Source organism: Lissotriton vulgaris, chromosome 9 (genome assembly GCF_964263255.1).
Source record: "Lissotriton vulgaris chromosome 9, aLisVul1.2, whole genome shotgun sequence".
NCBI lineage: Eukaryota > Metazoa > Chordata > Amphibia > Caudata > Salamandridae > Lissotriton > Lissotriton vulgaris.
Window position 1 is genome coordinate 12657423 of NC_141697.1, and position 17809 is coordinate 12675231.

At 52.4% G+C, this 17809-nt stretch overlaps 1 protein-coding gene across 1 annotated transcript in view; it reads right to left on the reverse strand.

Annotated features, from left to right (window-relative positions):
* TTC6 (tetratricopeptide repeat domain 6) overlaps positions 1-17809 on the reverse strand; it is a 1229706-nt gene that overhangs the window by 397946 nt on the left and 813951 nt on the right. The window contains exon 25 of the mRNA XM_086936916.1: positions 8692-8811. Within this exon, the coding sequence (XP_086793042.1) occupies positions 8692-8811 (120 nt within the window). The remainder of the gene's footprint in view (positions 1-8691; positions 8812-17809) is intronic.

A 17809-nucleotide genomic window follows, 5' to 3' on the forward strand; every position in this document is an offset into this window, starting at 1 on the left:
TCTAGACTCCTCCGTTTGCAAAAGCGGCATAAAGCCTCTAATGTGCGCGGGATACCCCCAGATGACTTTGACAGTAAGAGGGTATTGTCAGCGAACACTAGGGCCGGAATTTTACGCCCCGCTAAACTAGGGGAGTCCAGATCTCGCGCTCCCAGTAAGTGTGCAATCAACCCATTAAGGAAGAGGGAGAAGAGCGTGGGGGCTAACACGCACCCCTGCCTCACTCCCTTTTCCACCGGAAACGGTGCCGACAATTCCCCACCCCTCCCATATCTCACCCTTGCATACGTGCCCTGGTGCAAACGTTTGAATAAATTGCATAGGTAGGGCGGGCGCCCACTTCGAGTAATATTGCCCAAAGCTTATCCCTCTGCACCAGATCAAATGCGGACCGAAAGTCCACAAAGATCAAGTACAGACTACCTGCCCTCCAAGGTGACTGTCTTCCAGTATAACAACTGTAATCTAAACAGTTGATCGATCGTAAAAACCTTTGCCCGAAAGCCTGTTTGAAGGGAGGTTAGGATGTGATGGTCGTCCATCCAGCTCTGCAACCTAGTTAAGAGGACGCGGGCAAATAGTTTCTGGAGGACGTCAATCAAGCTAATGGGGCAGTAGTTTGCCGGGTCCAGAGGAGAAGCTTTTTTGTGTATGGGTATAATTTCGGTGCCCAGCCACGTCGGGGGAATATCCAAACCCAATAAATATGAGTTAAAATAGACACAGATGTAAGGGGCCCAAACCCTCTGCTCGCTCAGGTATAGATCACCAGGGATCCTATCTAGACCTGGTGCTTTCCCCGGAGTCAAGCCTCTAAGAGCCGCCTGGACTTCAAGGAGAGTGCAGGGGTGACAGTCAAGATTCATACCCTCCGTGTGAGCTGGTTCGGATATGGTTATTTGGGCAACTGTATCTAATAAAGAATTTGAACCTCTAAGTGAGTAGAGGGGCTTGACATGATCAAGCCCCTCTACTCAGAGGTTCGAATTCTTTATTAGATCCAGACCTCTTCACTAAGGTTAGGGGTAATAGCAGGCGTCCCTGCAGATGACCCCCCATAAACCAAGTTCCAAAAGCACCCGTAGTCTCTGGCATCCAGTGCCACTCTGATACTTTCCCATCTGTCAGCCTCCCACTCAGACCTGGCCTCCCTGGTCAGTCTTTTATAAATTTGCCTAGCGTTTCTAATGCTTGACTGGGAATCCAATTTCACCTCCTTTATCAAGGTATCTTTAGCCGCCCTACAGTTTTTGTTGAACCAATGGTCATGCTTATATACCCTTGGCCTACCAGTCTTAGTGGTATAGAAATAATCAGTCAGTGAGCTGAGAAGCGTATTATGGGTACGCTGCAAGGCCTGAGGGTGCAAAAGATCACAATTGCAACTCAAGAGGTCACTAACCTCTGTTAGAGCACATGCTACATGATTGTATATCTCAACTAACTTATCGGTGGCTAGCGCAACCTTCGCCCACCTAATGCGTCAGACGCCCGCCACTTGAACCAGGTTGGGATTAGTGATGGTCTCCGCCCCTCCCTGTTCTTTTTGATCCCCCAATTTAATAAATAATTCCAGTGACAGTAAATTATGGTCACTATCGACCCTTGGGATTACAGAGAAGGCTCTCACTCGGGACCAAAATTCCACGTTAACGAGGATATAATCAATGGTCGTGCTTTTCCCTGGTCTGTTGAAGGTACATAAACCCAGGATATCTGGGAGGAGTCTGCCATTACAGGCCCTAAGGGAGTGAGTTACGACCAACTTGTTGATTGCGAGGGCCAGAGGAAAAAGACGCTTTTCCGGGTACATAGAACATTCCGGGATAAGCCAGATGTCATCCTCTTCTGAGGGTATAGAGGGAATCCCCGTGAGCGGTTCAAAGTGGCAATTGAGGTCCGCGCCAATAATTTTGTGATAAGACGAGGGGAGGGAAAGGAGCGCCTCCAGAGCCTCTAGGATAGATAATCCCAGAACAGACACAGGCCCTCCACTGCCTAGTATATGTTTAACCACTCCAGGATCCCTAAAATTGATGATTACACAATCGCCACCAGTATCATTGGGAAAAATCTGCCCATGGCCGTATCCCAGTAGGGATCTGTGCCTGTTTAGCCAGAAGATGATTTTATTCTTTAGCTCGGGAAAGGTTTCACCACCAGCACTGACCAGAGGTGGTACTCCTGTTATGACCACCACATACAGCGATGCTTCCGGGGGTAGCTGAAGGCAGGGAGGAGATTTTTTAGGACCAGTTTCGTGAGGTTTCGGAGGAGAATTAAGTTGGGATCTACTCGAGTCTGGGTGCTGATTTCCAGATATTATCGGGGTGGAGAGGGAACCACACGATGTCGGGCCAGGTACAGCTGGTAGCTCATTAGGGCAATTAAATAGACAAGACCTAGTTGAGGCTATAGTGGGTTTCTGTATAATTGCAGGGGCCAGGGCATGTATAGGTTTAGCGGGGCAAGTACTTTCCCCTGGGTGTGTGCCTATAGGGGCAGTCGAGGTGGAACCAGGACCCACTCTAGTGACAGAGTTCCCCAGTGGGCTAGTTGGCTGGGCTCTCCCAAAGCCTTTATTGTTAATCAGTGAGGCTAATCTATCAATCCTGGAGGACAAGGATTTAAAATGAGTGGTAATGAGCTGTTCCATAGGAGCCTGGAGATCGATTAATAAATGAGTAGCCCACATAGGTGGACCAATGGGGGAAACGGGGGACCTGGCTCGGTCTGTGGGCAATCAGGTATAGGAGCTATTCTTTTAGCTTGTTTTTTTGCAGGTTTCAGCTTTTTACGTCTTGGATGAGGTTAGGAGCCTTTGTACATGCTGGCTGTGGAGAGGGCAAGGGGACCTGTGGGGAGACAATCACTTCCGGCACCATCTGTGCGCAGGGTAGCTCAGCAAAGGAGGACGTAAAAAAGAAGTGAATTCAGAGGGGTTGACTGTAACTGCAGAGGAATCCCCTACAGACTGAGAGGGGGCATAGCAGGGGGAAGTGAAAGTCGCCTTTCAGTGTTTTCAATAGCCGTTGCCACTGCTCCTATTGTTTTTTGGAGCATTTTATCGATGGCTGTAAGGCTCGGGATTGGTTGGGTTGTGGCTGCTAAATGCCTGTTCATGGGACTGAAGGTAGTTGGCTTATTATTTTTCCCCATACTGCTCATCTTGAAAGCTAGATAGGCGTATCCCCACTATACACAGATTTTAAAACAATTTAAACTATGCGTTTAAAAAACAGAAAAGGGTAAAAGATAATATACAAGTCAGCCCTTCTACTGAAGTTTCTCATAGAAGCAAAATCGTGTCGGGCGAGCTTAGACTGAGTAAAAGTAAGGTAAAGAAATTACCACATCAATAAAAGTATCATGCCACAGGAAGTCTCTTCCAAGAGGGCTTAGAGGGGTCGCCCAGCACGGCCTCCTGCAGCCCCTGACGGCCACAGACGGCCCGCCGTTTGCCCGGGCTTCGCCCGCGCGTTCCGCGCGGCAGGAGGCGTGGAAAAGTCAAGTAGGCTGGCTGTGCCTACTAATGACGCCAGCACAAGGCGCCTACAGGAGGGTTCCTGGGAGTTGTTGGCAGCCAGTGATTTGAGCCGTTTCCCTCGCGCCGTTTCCCTCACAGCGGGCCAAAGGAACGAGAACCTATGCCCTAGCTGTTGCTGCAGGTAAGTTTAAAGTTAGCCATTCCCCTCACGGCGTGTCCGCTGTCACCAGAAGCCACAAGCGAGTCCAGCGCCGCAGGAGGCGTTGAGAACTCAAGTACGCTGGCTGCACCTACTAATGACGCCAGCACAAGGCGTCTGCAGGAGGGTTGCTGGGAGTTGTAGGCGGCCGATGATTTAAGCTGTTTCCCTTGCGCCGTTTCCCTCACGGCAGGCCAAAGGAACGAGAGCCTGTGCCCTCGCTGTTGCTGCAGGTAAGTTTAAAGTTAGCCGTTCCACTCACGGCGTGTCCGCTGTTGCCAAAAGCCACAAGCGTGTCCCCGAGTGGGAATAGTAATTTTTACCCCTACGCTATCCAACACTTTTCCTAATGTTGCACCCTCTGGAGTTGGAATAGTAATTTGAACCCCTCCGCTATCCAACACTTTCCCTACTGTTGCACCCTCTGGAGTTGGAATAGTAATTTTTATGCTTATGCTATCCAACACTTTCCCTACTGTTGCACTCTCTGGAGTGGGAATAGTAATTTTTAGCCCTACGCTATCCAACACTTTCCCTACTGTTGCACCCTCTGGAGTTGAAATAGTAATTTTAAACCCTACGCTATCCAATATTGATTGTTTTAGTTAATGTAGTGTCTAATTTATGTAAAATTAATTTTTAAAATGTGTTATATAGTTTTGATATTTTTATTTATATTATTCTTGTCCGTGTATGTATGTATTTATAATTTATAGATTTTTTACTAAGAATTTATAAGTTATTAGAATAATTAATTGTAAATATTATATATTATATTATAGATATATTATTATATATATATATATATATTATATTATATTTTATATGTAAATGTATTTTTTTACATTATATGTAATACTTATCAATTTAAATATATGTTTAACTATGTATATTTTAATTAGATGTATTATTTATTTAATTTTATATTATTTTTAAATATTATTCTTTACAACAATATATTTTTTTCTCGATATTTCTGTCCTTACCTTAATGTAGATAGGACTTCGATATTTTCGATGTCGATATTTTTGATGTTGATATTCTGTCAATGATTCGTAGTGTGGGCATGGGTGGAAGCCTTTCATGGACCCTCTCAGCAGGTGATATGTGGGCATGGGTGGACGCCTTTCATGGACCCCTCTCTGCAGGTATAGTGATGGCATGGATGGACGCCTTTCATGGACCCCTCTCTGCAGGTGTAGTGTGAGCATGACAGATCGCCTTTCATGGACCCATCTCTGCAGGTATAGTGTGGGCATGGGTGGACGTCTCTCATGGACCACTTTCTGCAGGTATAGTGTGGGCATGGGTGGACCCCTTTCATGGACCACTTTCTGCAGGTATAGTGCGGGCATGGGTGGACACCTTTCATGGACCGCTCTCTGCAGGTGTAGTGTGGGCATGGGTGGACGCCTTTCATGGACCCCTCTCTGCAGGTGATGTGTGGGCATGGGTGGATGCCTTTCCTGGACCCCTCTCTGCAGGTATAGTGCGGACATGGGTGGACACCTTTCATGGACCCCTCCCTGTAGGTGATGTGTGGGCATGGGTGGACGCCTTTCATGGACCCCTCTCTGCAGGTGATGTGTGGGCATGGGAGGATGCCTTTCATGGCCCCCTCTCTGCAAGTATAGTGTGGGCATGGGCGGACGCCTTTCCTGGACCCCTCTCTGCAAGTATCGTGTGGGCATGGGTGAACGCCTTTCGGACCCTTCTCTGCAGGTATAGTGTGGGCATGGGTGGACGCCTTTCATGGACCCCTCTCTGCAGGTGATGTGTGGACATGGGTGGATGCCTTTCCTGGACCCCTCTCTGCAGGTATAGTGTGGGCATGGGTGGACCCCTTTCATAGACAACTCTCTTCAGGTATAGTGCGGGCATGGGTGGACACCTTTCATGGACCCCTCTCTGCAGGTTATGTGTGGGCATGGGTGGACGCTTTTCATGGATCCCTCTCTGCAGGTGATGTGTGGGCATGGGTGGATGCCTTTCATGGACCCCTCTCTGCAGGTGATGTGTGGGCATGGGTGAACGCCTTTCATGGACCCATCTCTTCAGGTCCTGTGTGGCCATGGGTGGACGCCTTTCATGGACCCCTCTCTTTGGGTTAAATGTGGCCTTGGGTGGATGCTTTTCATGGACCCCTCTCTGCAGGTGTAGTGTGGGCATGGGTGGACGTCTTTCCTGGACCCCTCTCTGCAGGTATCGTGTGGGCATGGGTGGACGCCTTTCATGGACCTCTCTCTGCAGGTATAGTGGGGGCATGGGTGGACGCCTTTCACGGACCCCTCTCTGCAGGTATCGTGTGGACATGGGTGAACGCCTTTCATGGACCCCTCTCTGCAGGTATAGTGTGGGCATTGGTGGACGCCTTTCATGGACCCCTCTGTACAGGTGATGTGTGGGCATGGGTGGACGCCTTTCATAGACCCCTCTCTGCAGGTATAGTGTGGGCATGAGTAGACGCCTTTCATGGACCCCTCTCTGCAGGTATAGTGTGGGCATGGTTAGAGCGGCAGACCCTGATGCAGAGGTCTAGCCCAGGACCAGGGTTCAATTCCCCGCCTCGGCGGGTCTTGGGCTCAAAATTCCATGGACCTGATAATTCTCGCCTCGGTGCCTATTCTAATCATGGAGTCCCACTCTGCAACTCTGGGCAATAGCTTGCTTAATCTCCACAACGGCCCCCACAACGCTAAGGATGCCTGGCCTTCACCCTGGGGGTGCCCAGGAGTGGACGCCTCACAGGGAAAGCCAGGACGGGTTCCACAGCGGTATCCGTACAAGCGCCTTGAGACCCCTGTGGGTGAGTAGTGCTCTATACAAGTATCAATTTACATTTTACATTTACATGGACCCCTCTGTACAGGTGTATTGTGGGCATGAGTGGACGCCTTTCATGGACCCCTCTCTGCAGGGGATGTGTGGGCATGTGTGGACGCCTTTCATGGACCCATATCTGCAGGTGATGTGTGGGCATGGGTGGACACGTTTCATGGACCCCTCTCTGCAGGTATAGTGTGGGCATGGATGGACGCCTTTCATGGACCCCTCTCTGCAGGTATGGTGTGGGCATGGGTGGATGCCTTTCATGGACCTCTTTCTGCAGGTGATGTGTGGGCATGGGTGGATGCCTTTCATGGACCCCTCCCAGCATGTATCATGTGGGCATGGGTGGACACCTTTCCTGGGCCCCTCTCAGCAGGTACAGTGTGGCCATGGGTGGACGCCTTTCATGGACCCCTCTCTGCAGGTATAGTGTGGGCATGGGTGGACGCCTTTCATGGACCCCTCTCTGCAGGTGATGTGTGGGCATGGGTGGACACCTTTCATGGACCCCTCTCTGCAGGTGATGTGTGGGCATGGGTGGACACCTTTCTTGGACCCCTCTCTGCAGGTACAGTGTGGGCATGGGTGGACACCTTTCATGAACCCCTCTCTGCAGGTGATGTGTGGGCATGGGTGGACACCTTTCATGTACCCCTCTCTGCAGGTGATGTGTGGGCATGGGTGGACGCCTTTCATGGACCCCTCTCTGCAGGGATGTTTGGGCATGGGTGGACACCTTTCATGTACCCCTCTCTGCAGGTGATATGTGGGCATGGGTGGACGCCTTTCATGGACCCCTCTCTGCAGGTATAGTGTGGGCATGGGTGGACGCCTTTCATGGACCCCTCTATGCAGGTGTAGTGTGGGCATGGGTGGATGCCTTTCATGGACCCCTCTCTGCAGGTGAACTGTGGGCATGGGTGGACGCCTTTCATGGACCCCTCTCTGCAGGTATAGTATGGGCATGGGTGGACGCCTTTCATGGACCCCTCTATGCAGGTGTAGTGTGGGCATGGGTGGATGCCTTTCATGGACCCATCTCTGCAGGTGAACTGTGGGCATGGGTGGATGCCTTTTATGGAACCCTCTCTGCAGGTATAGTGTGGGCATGGGTGGATGCCTTTCATGGACCCATCTCTGCAGGTGATGTGTGGGCATGGGTGGATGCCTTTCCTGGACCCCTCTCTGCAGGTATAGTGCGGACATGAGTGGACACCTTTCATGGACCCCTCTCTGTAGGTGATGTGTGGGCATGGGTGGACGCCTTTCATGGACCTCTCTCTACAGGTGATGTGTGGGCATGGGTGGATGCCTTTCATGGACCCCTCTCTGCAGGTATAGTGTGGGCATGGGTGGATGCCTTTCATGGACCCCTCTCTGCAGGTGAACTGTGGGCATGGGTGGATGCCTTTTATGGAACCCTCTCTGCAGGTATAGTGTGGGCATGGGTGGATGCCTTTCATGGACACATCTCTGCAGGTGATGTGTGGGCATGGGTGGATGCCTTTCCTGGACCCCTCTCTGCAGGTAAAGTGCGGACATGAGTGGACACCTTTCATGGACCCCTCTCTGTAGGTGATGTGTGGGCATGGGTGGACGCCTTTCATGGACCTCTCTCTACAGGTGATGTGTGGGCATGGGTGGATGCCTTTCATGGACCCCTCTCTGCAGGTATAGTGTGGGCATGGGTGTAGTGTGGGCATGGGTGGATGCCTTTCATGGACCCCTCTCTGCAGGTGATGTGTGGGCATGGGTGGATGCCTTTTATGGAACCCTCTCTGCAGGTATAGTGTGGACATGGGTGGACGCCTTTCATGGGCCCCTCCCTGCAGGTATCGTGTGGGCATGGGTTGACGCCTTTCATGGACCCCTCTATGCAGGTGTAGTGTGGGCATGGGTGGATGCCTTTCATGGACCCCTCTCTGCAGGTGAACTGTGGACATGGGTGGACACCTTTCATAGACCCCTCTCTGCAGGTATAGTGTGGCATGAGTGGGCGCCTTTCATGTACCCCTCTCTGCAGGTATAGTGTGGGCATGGGTGGACGCCTTTCATGGACCCCTCTCTGTAGGTAAGATACAGGACTTCAGCCCTAAGACAGAAGACACCTTGCCCATCCCAATCCCAAGCCAAGGATGGAGCCCAGTGACACGCTGATGCCAGAGCCCCTCAGTACCTGCATCGCGTTGCCGTAGTCCTTCAGCTCCAGGTAGAGCACACCACGGTTGAGTAGCGTCTTTGTGTCCGTTTCCTTGCATGGACCGAGGAGCAGCACAGTACTGTAGTCTGCCAGAGCCTACAAGAAAAGGAAAGGCAGGTTTTGAAGACAAGCATTGGATGTGTGCGTGAAGACACAACTGGTCAAGGTTAGTCTAATGTCCCTGCGTTTGGGGGGGGGTTGTGTAGGAGAGTAGGGTCTGCTATCCTATGGTCACCCCAAATTTTTGCTTTTTGCTTCACTGGTTTATGACTTAATGTGGCTGTGGGCCTGCTAATCAGACCCACAGCCTGCTGTTCGCTCTCTAAATTACTGCCAATGCACTTTAGGTGCATTACGAATTGGAACTGGTTCACCTTATTAGCCCCTGTAGTAGTGTACCCTAGGTACCCAGGGCATAGGTGTTTCCAAGGCCTACCAGGGGCTGCAGCATGTATTGTGCCACCCCTGGCCTGGCCTCCATATTTGACACAACTGGCTGATCACTAAGCTGGGGTAAGTTGGTGTAACCACCTCTTGCTTAGGTACAGTATGACTGTGCCTAACCCTAAACTGGACACATATGTTCCTATCAGCCACTCCTATGGAAGGCCTCATCAATCCTGGAAGCAGAGTGCTTGGAAATATGTGAGATGGTGCTCTAGCATGAGCTGAGCCTGTCTGCAGCTGTCGGGAACCACTCCCTAAGCTGTTCCGGGATATTGCCATACCATATACTCTTAAGTGCATTATAATCCTCGCGGTTAAATGCTATCTTTGGTTTGGCTTTATCAAAACATGTCGAGTAAGGTGTCATACGAATTGGAATACTATCCCCTCGACAGTTCTGTCGACGGGGATAGCATTCCACCCTTCTAGAGGGACACGACATGTGTGTAGCCTTAACCACTCCCTAAGCTGTTCCGGGATATTGCCATACCATATACTCTTAAGTGCATTATAATCCTCGCGGTTAAATGCTATCTTTGGTTTGGCTTTATCAAAACATGTCGAGTAAGGTGTCATACGAATTGGAATACTATCCCCTCGACAGTTCTGTCGACGGGGATAGCATTCCACCCTTCTAGAGGGACACAACATGTGTGTAGCCTTAACCCCGGTTAAAGTTAACCAGAGCCTCAGCATCACAAAATGGATGCTGCCACCACAGACACGAGTCTGGCCTCCTGCTGCTGACCGAAACTCGGCAGATGGTGGCCTGGACAAAGGGTTTCCTGCCTTGGGAGGTGCGAGCACCACCCCAGACAGGGTTTTGTGTATTGGGTAGGACAGGGCTGAATAGAATCAGACATGCCCGGGGCACACAAGGTGTCCCCGTGCATAGGCCAGTCCAAACCGGTCCTGGGACTTTCCAGACCCAGGCTCGGCGCGGAACTGGACAAAGGAAAGGGGATGTAACCGCCCCCCTTCCTGGTTCCTCCCAGAGGAGGGACCTAGTAGGTGATCCGCCCCTCAGATTGGGAATAAGAGTGGGAGCAGTGCCATTGCACAGCAGATCATCCTGAATCAACTTTAAACAAAGAAGAAGACTGGACTTCGACATTCTGCTGCTCAGAAGACTGAAGAGAATCTCCCTTGTGGCCTAGGAGTGGCCACCCTGTGAACACAGGTCCCAACCAGCAACTCGATGTCTGCTTTGCCGCCGCCTCCCGCCGGAGCCCGAGCCCAGAGCCCGACAAGAACCAGACTCCCAGACCTCTCAGAGCCCGATCCACAGTCCCTGCAAAGAAGGGACCCGTGGAGGCACGGAGTGACGTGGGACCGGACCTCTTGGAAGACACTCGAAAAGCTGACTGCGCAGCTTCTGAGGTATCCTCGACGTTGTGCTTTGGGGACTGAGAACCCCCACCATCGAGCAGCCCTTGCACCGAAGATCAGCCCCCCAGCATCTCCACGATCTGCGAGGGGCCATTTTGCATTGTGCCACTCGACGCGCCATCCAGGACACTAGCCACGTGGTCAGCGGCCATCTTGGCGACGAAACCGACGAACTACACAGCGGGTCTGGTTGCTCCAGACTTGCCCAAGCTCCTGTGAAAAGGAGCACTCGCTCTGACCTTGCTGGTCCGTGTGTTAAGCATCTTTCGATTTCTGCGTGGCTTGCATTAGCGAAGGCCTGTTTGCTCCGATCAGGTCGCCGACACCGCCAACAGCGAGAAGCCTGCGTGGGACAGCTCGTGACCGACTCCTGGACGTCCTCGACCCCCGGTGTCCACGTGGCTGCAGAGAGAAGCTACCCGACAACGCCTGTTTGCACCCGACATCGCCTGGTTCCAATCTGGTTCCACGGTAGTCACTGGCTAGTGACTTTGAACATTGTCCCCTCTGCTTTCAGGTCTTCACAACTTCAGATCCACCCTTGGATCCACCGGAACTCTTCACATCGAGCCGCCTGCAGCATCTTCAGCTCCAAGCACCATCGACCAGCGTGACGAAACCCGACACTACTTCGACCCTGTGCACCCGCTTCCTGTGGGTGAGGTAACTCAGCTCCGCCAGTGTTCCTACACTGGTACACATCTCAAGGGCCTGTGTCTTAAGTTTCAGCGTTCTAGGTCACTCGGAAGGTTCCTAACTCTTTAACTTTGTACTTTTTACGCACCATAGACTTTGCATTGGAAAGTGCGTGCACTTTGAACACTGCACCCGAGTCCCGCGGGCCTTTCCCGACTTAGTCACTGCTAGTCTTGAATAGCTCCAGCGATTCCCAAGGCCCTAGGCCTGTTCCCTTTCCTATTGGTATCTCTTATACCACTTTCTAAGCATATGGTTTAGGTGGCCCCTAGGGCTCATCCATATTGTGCAACTTTTGTGTATTTTAAACTGTCTTGTGATTTAACGCTTGTGCTTCTGTGCTCATAAAGAGTCCAGGGGATTTTATAGTTAATTAATCAATATATATTTTCAATATATATCTGTGTGGTGTCCTTTCATTTGGTATTCAAGGGGGTTGTGTATGGTAATACAGCTGGCTTCACATGCCTTTCAGAGTTTAGCCTAAGACTGCTTTGTCCACCTTACCACTAGGATAACTGGTCTACAAGGTTGAATTACAACCAATCATCATAAGGGTTGCTTGGCATGGTACAAAGTGATCACTAAGAATTAGTGAGCATTATATACCAGGCCAACTTCTCACAAGACGCACCGTGCGTCCGCTCATCTCACTCTTGCGGGAGGAAATGTGTATCATGAGAGGGGGTCCAATGCTAGCTTAGACACACCGTGGGGGCCGATCAACTCACTCACTCGGGAGGAAATGAGTCTCATGAGAGGGGGTCCAATGCCTGCTTAGACACACTGTGCGTCCGCTCAACTCACTCTCGCGGGAGGAAATGAGTCTCATGAGAGGGGGTCCAATGCTAGCTTAGACACACTGTGCGTCCGCTCTACTCACTCATACTAGAGGCAATGAGTCTCATGAGAGGGGTCCAATGCTACCTGCGGGCCGGTCAACTCACTCACGCGGGAGGAAATTAGTCTCATGGGAGGGGGTCCAATGCTACCTTAGACGCACCGTGCGTCTGCTCATCTCACTCATGCGGGAGGAAATGAGTCTCATGGGAGGGCGGTCCAATGCTAGCTTAGACACTGTGCGTCCACTCATTTCACTCATACAGGAGGAAATGAGTCTCATGGGAGGGGGTCCAATGCTAGCTTAGACACACAGTGTGTCGGCTCATCTCACTCATGCGGGAGGGAATGAGTCTCATGGGAGGGGGTCCAATGCTAGCTTAGACACAAAGTGCAGGCCGCTCATCTCACTCACACGGCAGGAAATGAGTCTCATGAGGTCCAATGCTAACTTAGACACACTGTGCGTCCGCTCATCTCACTCACGCGGGAGGAAATGAGTCTCATGGGAGGCCTCCAATGCTACCTTAGAGGCACCGTGCGGCCGCTCAACTCACTCACGCGGGAGGAAATGAGTCTCAAGGGAGGGAGTCCAATGCTAGCTTAGACACACAGTGCGGGCCGCTCATCTCACTCATGCGAGAGGAAATGAGTCTCATGGGAGGCGTCCAATGCTACCTTAGATGCACCGTGCATCCGCTCAACTCACTCACGCGGGAGGAAATGAGTCTCATGGGAGGGGGTCCAATGCTAGCTTAGACACACAGTGCGGGCCGCTCATCTAACTCACGCGGGAGGAAATGAGTCTCATGGGAGGGGTCCAATGCTAGCTTAGACACACAGTGCGTCCGCTCATCTCACTCACGCAGGAGGAAATGAGTCTCATGGGAGGGGTCCAATGCTGGCTTAGACACACAGTGCGGGCCGCTCAACTCACTCACACAGGAGGAAATGAGTCTCATGGAAGGGTTCCAATGCTAGCTTAGACACACAGTGCGTCCGCTCATCTCACTCATGCAGGAGAAAATGAGTCTCATTGGAGGGGGTCCAATGCTAGCTTAGACGCACCGTGCGTCCGCTCCACCCACTCACACAGGAGGAAATGAATCTCATGAGAGCGGTCCAATGCTAACTAAGACACACTGTGCGTCCGCTCATCTCACTCATGCGGGTGGAAATGAGTCTCAAGGGAGGGAGTCCAATGCTAGCTTAGACACACAGTGCGGCCCGCTCTTCTCACTCATGCGAGAGGAAATGAGTCTCATGGGAGGCGTCCAATGCTACCTTAGATGCACCGTGCGTCCGCTCAACTCACTCACGCGGGAGGAAATGAGTCTCATGGGAGGGGGTCCAATGCTAGCTTAGACACACAGTGCGGGCCGCTCATCTAACTCACGCGGGAGGAAATGAGTCTCATGGGAGGGGTCCAATGCTAGCTTAGACACACAGTGCGTCCGCTCATCTCACTCACGCAGGAGGAAATGAGTCTCATGGGAGGGGTCCAATGCTGGCTTAGACACACAGTGCGTCCGCTCCACCCACTCACACAGGAGGAAATGAGTCTCATGAGAGGGGTCCAATGCTAAGTAAGACACACTGTGCGTCCGCTCATCTCACTCACGTGGGAGGAAATGAGTCTCATGAGAGGGGTCCAATGCTAGCTTAGACGCACAATGCCTGCCGCTCATTTCACTCATAGGGGAGGAAATGAGTCTCATGGGAGGGGGTCCAATGCTAGCTTAGACACACAGTGTGTCGACTCATCTCACTCACGCGGGAGGGAATGAGTCTCATGAGAGGGGGTCCAATGCTAGCTTAGACACACAGTGCAGGCCGCTCATCTCACTCACACGGGAATAAATGAGTCTCATGAGGTCCAATGCTAACTTAGACACACTGTGCGTCCGCTCATCTCACTCACGCGGGAGGAGAAATGAGTCTCATGGGAGGCGTCCAATGCTACCTTAGACGCACCGTGCGGCCGCTCAACTCACTCACGCAGGAGGAAATGAGTCTCAAGGGAGGGAGTCCAATGCTAGCTTAGACACACAGTGCGGGCCGCTCATCTCACTCACGCAGGAGGAAATGAGTCTCATGGGAGGGGTCCAATGCTAGCTTAGACGCACCCTGCGTCAGCTCCACTCACTCACACGGGAGGAAATGAGTCTCATGTGAGGGGTCCAATGCTAGCTTAGACACACAGTGCGGGCCGCTCAACTCACTTACACGGAAGGAAATGAGTCTCATGGTAGGGGGTCCAATGCTAGCTTAGACACACTGTGCGTCCGCTCAACGCACTTACACGGGAGGCAATGAGTCTCATGGGAGGGGTCCAATGCTAGCTTAGACACAAAGTGCGTCCGCTCATCTAACTCACGCAGGAGGAAATGAGTCTCATGGGAAGGGGGTCCAAAGCTAGCTTAGATGCACCGTGCGGGGCGCTCATCTCACTCACAAGGGAGGAAGTGAGTCTCATCGAGGGGGTCCAATGCTAGCTTAGACGTACCGTGCGTCCGCTCCACCCACTCAAACAGGAGGAAATGAGTCTCATGAGAGGGGTACAATGCTAACTTAGACACACTGTGCATCCACTCAACTCACTCACACGGGAGGCAATGAGTCTCATGGGAGGGAGTCCAATTCTAGCTTAGACGCACTGTGCGTCAGCTCAACTCACTCACACGGGAGGCAATGAGTCTCATGGGAGGGGGTCCAATGCAACCTGAGACACACTGTGCGTCCGCTCAACTCACTCACACGGGAGGCAATGAGTCTCATGAGAGGGGTCCAATGCGAGCTTAGACACACAGTGCGTCCGCTCATCTCACTCACGCAGGAGGAAATGAGTCTCATGATAGGGGGTCCAATGCTAGCTTAGATGCACCCTGCTTCCACTCAACTCACTCACACGGGAGGAAATGAGTTTCATGAGAGGGGGTCCAATGCTAGCTTAGACACACAGTGCGGGCCGCTCAACTCACTCACGCGGGAGGAAATGAGTCTCATGAGAGGGGTCCAATGCTAACTTAGACACACTGTGTGTCCGCTCAACTCACTCATACGGGAGGCAATGAGTCTCATGATAGGGGGTCCAATGCTAGCTTAGACGCACCCTGCTTCCACTCAACTCACTCACACGGGAGGAAATGAGTCTCATGAGAGGGGGTCCAATGCTAGCTTAGACACACAGTGCTGGCCGCTCAACTCACTCACGCGGGAGGAAATGAGTCTCATGAGAGGGGTCCAGTGCTAACTTAGACACACTGTGCATCCGCTCAACTCACTCATACGGGAGGCAATGAGTCTCATGATAGGGGGTCCAATGCTAGCTTAGACGCACCCTGCGTCCACTCAACTCACTCACACGGGAGGAAATTAGTCTCATGGGAGGGGTCCAATGCTAGCTTAGACACACAGTGTGTCCGCTCATCTCACTCACGCAGGAGGAAATGAGTCTCATGGGAGGGGTCCAATGCTAGCTTAGACACACAGTGCGGGCCGCTCATCTTACTCAAGCGGGAGGAAATGAGTCTCATGGGAGGGGGTCCAATGCTACCTTAGACGGACCGTGCGGGCCGCTCATCTCACTCACACGGCAGGGAATGAGTCTCATGGGAGGGGTCCAATGCTAGCTTAGATGCACCGTGCGTCTGCTCATCTCACTCACGCGGGAGGAAATGAGTCTCATGGGAGGGGGTCCAATGCTAGCTTAGACACACAGTGTGTCGGCTCATCTCACTCACGCGGGAGGGAATGAGTCTCATGGGAGGGGGTCCAATGCTAGCTTAGACGCACAGTGCGGGCCGCTCATCTCACTCATGCGGGAGGAAATGAGTCTCATGGGAGGCGTCCAATGCTACCTTAGATGCACCGTGTGTCCGCTCAACTCACTCACGCGGGAGGAAATGAGTCTCATGGGAGGGGGTCCAATGCTAGCTTAGACACACAGTGCGGGCCGCTCATCTAACTCACGCGGGAGGAAATGAGTCTCATGGGAGGAGTCCAATGCTAGCTTAGACACACAGTACGTCCGCTCATTTCACTCACGCAGGAGGAAATGAGTCTCATGGGAGGGGTCCAATGCTGGCTTAGACACACAGTGCGTCTGCTCATCTCACTCACGCAGGTGGAAATGAGTCTCATGGGAGGGGTCCAATGCTAGCTTAGACACACAGTGCGGGCCGCTCAACTCACTCACACGGGAGGAAATGAGTCTCATGGGAGGGGTCCAATGCTAGCTTAGACACACAGTGCGGGCCGCTCATCTTACTCACGCAGGAGGAAATGAGTCTCATGGGAGGGGTCCAATGCTAGCTTAGACACACAGTGCGGGCCGCTCATCTTACTCACGCAGGAGGAAATTAGTCTCATGGGAGGGGGTCCAAAGCTAGCTTAGACGCACCGTGCGGGCCGCTCATCTCACTCACACGGGAGGAAATGAGTCTCATCGGAGGGGGTCCAATGCTAGGTTAGACGCACCGTGCGTCCGCTCCACCCACTCACACAGGAGGAAATGAGTCTCATGAGAGGGGTCCAATGCTAACTTAGACACACTGTGCGTCCACTCAACTCACTCACACGGGAGGCAATTAGTCTCATGGGAGGGGGTCCAATGCTAACTTAGACACACTGTGCGTCCGCTCATCTCACTCACGCGGGAGGAAATGAGTCTCATGAGAGGGGTCCAATGCTAGCTTAGTTGCACCGTCCGTCCGCTCAACTCACTCACACGGGAGGAAATTAGTCTCATGGGAGGCGTCCAATGCTAGCTTAGACACACAGTGCGTCCGCTCATCTCACTCACGCAGGTGAAAATGAGTCTCATGGGAGGGGTCCAATGCCAGCTTAGACGCACAGTGCCTGCCGCTCATCTCACTCACGCGGGAGGAAATGAGTCTCATGGGAGGGGGTCCAATGCTAGCTTAGATGCACCGTGCGTCCGCTCAACTCACTCACACGGGAGGAAATTAGTCTCATGGGAGGCGTCCAATGCTACCTTAGACGCACCGTGCGTCCGCTCAACTCACTCAGGTGGGAGGAAATGAGTCTCATGGGAGGGGTCCAATGCTAGCTTAGACACACAGTGCGTCCGCTCATCTCACTCACGCAGGAGGAAATGAGTCTCATGGGAGGGGTCCAATGCTAGCTTAGACACACAGTGTGGGCCGCTCATCTTGCTCACGCGGGAGGAAATGAGTCTCATGGGAGGGGGTCCAATGCTACCTTAGACGGACCGTGCGGGCCGCTCATCTCACTCACACGGCAGGAAATGAGTCTCATAGGAGGGGTCCAATGCTAGCTTAGACGCACCGAGCATCTGCTCATCTCACTCACGCGGGAGGAAATGAGTCTCATGGGAGGGCGGTCCAATGCTAGCTTAGACACTGTGCGTCCACTCATTTCACTCACGCGGGAGGAAATGAGTCTCATGGGAAGGGGGTCCAAAGCTAGCTTAGATGCACCGTGCGGGCCACTCATCTCACTCACAAGGGAGGAAGTGAGTCTCATCGGAGGGGGTCCAATGCTAGCTTAGACGTACTGTGCGTCCGCTCCACCCACTCACACAGGAGGAAATGAGTCTCATGAGAGGGGTCCAATGCTAACTTAGACACACTGTGCGTCCGCTCATCTCACTCACGCGGGAGGAAATGAGTCTCATGAGAGGGGGTCCAATGCTAGCTTAGACAGACAGTGTGTCGGCTCATCTCACTCACGCGGGAGG